This window comes from Malania oleifera, chromosome 6 (assembly GCF_029873635.1).
Source record: "Malania oleifera isolate guangnan ecotype guangnan chromosome 6, ASM2987363v1, whole genome shotgun sequence".
NCBI lineage: Eukaryota > Viridiplantae > Streptophyta > Magnoliopsida > Santalales > Ximeniaceae > Malania > Malania oleifera.
Window position 1 is genome coordinate 111531967 of NC_080422.1, and position 6174 is coordinate 111538140.

The window sequence follows — 6174 nt, forward strand, 5'->3', positions numbered from 1 at the left end:
GTATGCAGATGCATGCACACATCCGCGTAAAAATGTTCTTCATAGTACCCAAAATATGTTATAAACGCTCAGAAGTTGCTCAATCCAAATCAGAAACATCAACCATTTCTAATCAAAATGAGGATCTTCATCTCTTTAATGATCACATGAAAGCATATATAGTGAAAGTTTAGTTCAGAGTTCAAAATTTGGGCTGAAAAGTTTTGCCATGTATATCCGAACCACAAAAAACATTTAAAGGCCAAAGAGGGTTCTTAAATCTCATATTGATCAAAAAATCCGGAACTCAAAAAAATGAGATCAACCTTTCTTCTTAACACAACAAAAATAGCCCAAATGGAGCTCTGGAATTGTTGCCAAGCATAGGTCTTTGACAATCAAATAACTAGAAAATTAATGGAGAACAAACTAATATTAAGACGTCCAGTGATCCATCTAGCATGCATAGATCCATCACAATCTCAACGGTTGGCCTTGGCAACTCGTTCAATCTCGTCCTTCTTCTTGATTGCATAGCTGAAAATGCACAAATATTATCAGGCAAAAATAAAAGCCGATTTCGGAGGGAGGGCAAAATGAGGATTAGAAGAGAACAACAATAGCATGTAGTATTTCACAAAAAGAACCTGTTTGATGATCCCTTGGCAGCATTAATGAGTTCATCAGCCAAACATTCAGCTATGGTTTTTATGTTCCTGAAAGCAGACTCCCGAGCACCAGTAGTCAGTAGATAAATTGCCTGATTAACACGCCGCAGAGGAGAGATATCAACAGCTTGACGCCTAACAACACCCGCAGAGCCAATTCGAGTAGCATCCTCCCTTGGTCCACTGCAATGACAAAAAACAATGATAAAGATGATGATGATAAAACCAAAAAATCTAAACAGAAAAAGGGCAGCTCAGTGTACAAAACTCCTGCATATGCGGGGTCCGGGGAAGGGGCAGACCACAATGGATGTAAACAGAAGATTGAACAAAAATAAAGAGGGAGAAATAAGAAACAAAGGGCAGGGAAATGAGTCAAATGACCCACTCGTGAAGCCCCTCAACAAGAATAGATGAAGGGCAGATGAAAGTCGCCCATGCTTGAAGCGTGCTTTTTTCACAAGTGCATACCTGTTGACCACAGCATCAACAATAGTTTGGATAGGATTCTGTTCAGTCAACAGATGGATAATTTCCATAGCATGTTTAACAATCCGAACAGCCATCAGCTTTTTCCCATTGTTTCGTCCATGCATCATCAGAGAGTTCGTTAGTCTCTCCACTATTGGGCATTGCGCTTTCCTGAACCGCTTTACCGAGTACCTTCCAGCTGTGTGAGGGACATATGTAGCATGTTTGGCTGGAACCACCGCAATGTAGTCAACCAACGAAAGGTCACTGACCTGTATCAAAAAATAATCCAAAACAGAGGTTTACGAAGAACCATAATGATACAATCAGTGAGAAAAGAGGCAGTTCTATTGGAAAATCACATCACGTGATTCCATAAAGAAATAACTACTTATATTCCCAAGTTAGCGAGTGCCTAGTACAAAGTGGCAAAGAGTTGTAAGCAATCACTAGATACATTGACAGCCTCCTAGAACTGTATGGCCACAGTAGCAAGAACATTCCAGGAAATTTAGCAATAATAAGAAGTATAGAATACATGGCACATTATGTGTGACACTTATTTGGAAGTTTTGGTGGTATCTAAGCATAGATAAAGATGGTGCAAAATCAATAAACACATAAAAAATACCCTTAGTTGCATAACAAATTCCACGTTCTAATTTTCTGGGAGATGCAAAATCATAACTAAACAGATAATCAAACAAATCAAAACAAAACACAATTAATGTATAATCAAATTTTCTTTCTCAAATCTACAATTCAAACTTCTATATAGTTCATGACAAAGTTCTTGAAAACCCTCTAGCACTATGCTAATGCAGAAGCAAAACAAGAAGGAAAGAGGAGTCTTCTCTCTCCATCATGAACCAAGCATAAGTTGTGCAAACAGCCATCAAATGAACCCTATCATTTTTTACCACACATCACTTAATTCTACCAAACAAAAAAAAATTGCAAACACTCCAAGAAAACATACACAGAGTGGCAAGAATAAAGCAGAACTTTAGCATTCATGCTCATTAAAAAAAGGCAAAAGTCAAATGCAAGATGGTTTCCAATTGGTGAGGAGATGATCCATCAACTAAAAGGTTTTTATGAGGGATTTAGCGCTCAGTGTAAGAGGAAGTCATTTGTGAGTAAATGGGCACACAGCAAGACCACAAAGGTCCTGTCCACTGCCTCTGATTATTTCAGTCATGGGCTGTCCTCAAAATTAAATGTTTTTGGAATGAGTTTGGTAATATAATTTGTATACCATATTGGTTTTGGGTAGGTTCAGTTTGATCCCTCCGGCACCGAGTAGAACCAACCATATACAACAACAACAACAACAAAATCAAGCCTTAAGTCCCACTAGGTGGGGTCGGCTATATGAACATTTTCTGCCAATTTATGCGATTATGGACCTTTTCTTTTGACAGATTCAGGTATATTAAATTCTTACTCACTATCTCCTTTCAAATTATCTTAAGTCTACCCTTTCTACTGCCCCCCACAATAACTAACTCAATCTTCCTCACTGACGCACTACGTGGCTTACATTGCAAATGTTCATACCATCTTAATCGTCCCTCCCTTATCTTTTATAAGAACTACACCCAACTTACCACGAACATGTTCATTCCTTAATTTATCTTCCAGTGTTATACCACTCATTCATCTAAGCATTCTCATCTCGACAACTTTTACTTATTAGATATTATGTTTCTTTGTCGCCCCACATTTTGATGAATATAGCATAGCTGATCTTATAGCTGTCCTATAAAACTTTCCTTTTAATTTTAAGGGTATTCTACGATCACAAAGCACACTTGAAGCACTTCTCCATTTTACTCAACCTGCTTTAACTCTATGCATTACATCATCTATAATTTCTCCTTCATCTTGCGTAATAGATCTAAGGTATCGAAATCTACAAGTATTATTTATTTCTTCATCATCAAGTTTAACTTTGTCTCCAATATTCCTCCTACCATTGCTGAAATACATTTCCTGTATTCAATCTTATTTCTACTTATCCTGAAGCCTCTAGATTCCAAACCTTCTCTCCATAATTCTAACTCAACCTCTACTTCATCCCTAATTTCATCAATTAATACAATATCATCTGCAAACAACATATACCATGGAACCTCCTTTTGAATACTCTTAGTCAGTTGGTCCATCACTAAAGTAAAAAAATAAGAGCTCAAAGAAGATCCTTGATGTACACCTATGGTAATTGAAAATTCTCTAATTTCTCCATCTACAGTCCTTACACCAGTCATTACTCCATCGTATATATCCTTAATGACATCAGTATACCTACTACAAACACCACTTTTTTTTTCTAAAACCCAATATGGAACTTCCTTGGGTATATCATATGCTTTCTCTAAGTCAACAAATACTATATGCAAGTCCCTCTTTTTTTCCCTAAATTTTTCCATTAAACTTTTTAAAAGATAAAACCAACCATATATGAATTAAATTTTATATCATTTTTTAAATATTATATAGATAAATGCATGAAATTTTCTCTCAAGCTTGAGTGGGACGTAACTCAACCCCATATTTTGAACAGTGCTATGCCTTCAGCCATCTACCACCTAGCAAACTTCAACTCATTTCCCTGCAGCTAAGTTTAGGTCATGAATGGATTGTTCAGATGATTTAAACTTCTAATAATTTTTTAGAAATACATTAATTATTTTTTTATCAACTTCACTTGTGAATGATTACACAGTTTTGGCTAGGTTTCAGTTTTCTTAAACATAAATTGGATTTAGTTTAAGATTTGTTGCAATGACAAGTTTAAATGATGTGTGAAGACAACAGATATGGATAATTTAAGAATAGGCAAGGGAATAAAACAAGGGAATTTTTCCCAAATTACCCTGCAGTTCCCTGGATTTCAAAACTTACAAAGTCTATAATTTCAGGGCTGTTTGTAAAAAGGGACAAAAAAAGGAAAAGGTTGACTTCAAAAGACTGCACAGACTTCTGCTTCTAGGACTGAGTCTCAGATCAAACTCTAGTACACAACTGTGCCATCGCTGCACACATGCAAGGTGACAGAGGAGAAGGAGCATTAATAGAGAATGAATGTGATATTCGTGTGTGAGCAGTGCGCGCGTGCGTGTGTGCGTGAGGGAGAGAGAGAAGCAGGATTTGAGTTCATATACAATCAAATACATAGAGGTTGTCTTATGCTTCCACATGAAATTAGGGTTTCAAAGAGTTGGGTAGGATTTGGTACTTGTATTTTGTTCACCAAACAGATGCACCTGACATGAGAAACAAGTAAAGAAGACCAAGGTGGCTACACTACAGGCATGACTGAGTGGAAGGTAATTATTTGCTACAGTTCATTTCTTGCTTACAGTGGCTGCATTGTTAATTATATTACTACAATCCTACTCCAAATCCATCATGTTTTTACAAAAATTCAAATTGAATTTAGGATAGCAATCTGTGGCGAAGCATTAGCACTAATAGCTTAGAAGTAGAATGAGGGTATACTGCATTGCTTGGATGTTCATATTGTAATATTTATTAAATTTTGAATCATAAATTATTCTCTCTTCAATTATGCCTTGATTGTGTTGGACACTGCTGATACATTCCTCTCTCTTTTTCTTATGCAGTTTAACAAATAATTAAATATTGAGCAATACTTTACTCTATATGACATAGTTTGAGTAACCCGGGACACTACTGCCTTCTGATCTGATTATATCTGAGCCAATAATCTCACCATTCATCAAAGAGCATATGGTCCACGAGTAATGGGTTTGCTCGTCCTTTAAATCTAGGTTTAAATTAAGTCCACTAATTTCACAAAAATACACTGAAAACTCTTAAGAGTTCTAAAGAAGGATGAAAAATATAATCAAATAAAAACAAATTTGAAACATAAAATGACCTATAATTGCAGATGACTGCAGTTGTCCACACCATACAGAAAACGTATAGTTTAAAAATTAAAAAAAAATTAAAAATAAATAAATAAGATAAATCTCAGCCCCAGCCTTCCGAAAACTGAAATTTTGCTATTTAATACATTGTGAATGAAAGGGATAAGGGTATGTATAGACCTGAACATCGTCGAAAGACCATCGGTTGAAGAGCTTCACTTGAGACTCATTCGGATCAAGCGCAGTACCAACCGCCACAGCTGCCATTTCTGTGAAAAAAGATAAGAAAAGCGAAGCAGAGAGATAGAGAGAGTCACCATCGCTGTATTGCCTCCGCGGTTATAGCTTGCTGACATAAATATGAAAGCTTGGTCTAGCAATGCACCGGGGCGGATCTAAGCAGGACGGCTATTACCATCGCCGCTCCACCCCACCCCCCCGCCCGCCTACAACCTAGATATGTATATATGCGTGTGTGTGTGTGTGTGTGCGTGTGCGTGTGCGTGTGCGTGTGCGTGTGCGTGTGTGTGTGTGTACATAGAGAGAGAGAGAGAGCTGTCACCTGCGAAAGAGTTAGAGAGTGCACCGGCTGCGAGAGTGAGAATGCTAAGCCTGCGATGAGCGACGAAGAAGCTGCGACGATGAAGAACGAAGAAGCTGCAACGACGAGGAACGACGAAGCAGCTCTGCCTCGGGCTATGGCTATCTTGTTCCGCTGCCGAACGAACGAGAGACCAGAAGAACGGCTCCTTAAGAGTCCATCAGATTAGGGTTTTGTGTTCCCGCTTTTCCACTTTTGCCCTTGATTTTTAATTTTTCTTTATATATTTGAAATTTGGGGATTAAGGTAATTGCATCTATAATATATATATATATATATATATATAAATACAATTTATTTATAATTTATAATTATAATTTTATTTATATCTAATTCAAAATTTCAAAATAAGAATTATTTTTAGACTATAATATTTTTGAAAACCTCATATGAAATGTAAGATGTTTCTCATGCAAAAAATTATTTTTTATTAGTATTATTTTTCAATGTTTAAAACTTTCAAAATATAAATTATAAATGAAAATTAAAAATCAAAATAGAAACTAAATGTTGAAACAACAATCTATTTATAAATTATATAGAAATTAAAATTATA

General features: G+C 36.3%; 1 protein-coding gene across 1 annotated transcript; it reads right to left on the reverse strand.

Annotated features, from left to right (window-relative positions):
- Positions 1–233: 233 nt before the first annotated feature.
- On the reverse strand, positions 234–5857 carry LOC131158890 (small ribosomal subunit protein uS7-like). The gene is made up of 5 exons (XM_058113819.1): positions 5580–5857; positions 5198–5286; positions 1119–1390; positions 627–830; positions 234–516 (listed from the first exon to the last, which is right to left on the reverse strand). The coding sequence occupies exons 2-5, from the start codon at positions 5282–5284 to the stop codon at positions 462–464; spliced, it is 618 nt and encodes a 205-aa protein (XP_057969802.1). The 5' UTR covers positions 5285–5286; positions 5580–5857; the 3' UTR covers positions 234–461.
- Positions 5858–6174: the final 317 nt, after the last annotated feature.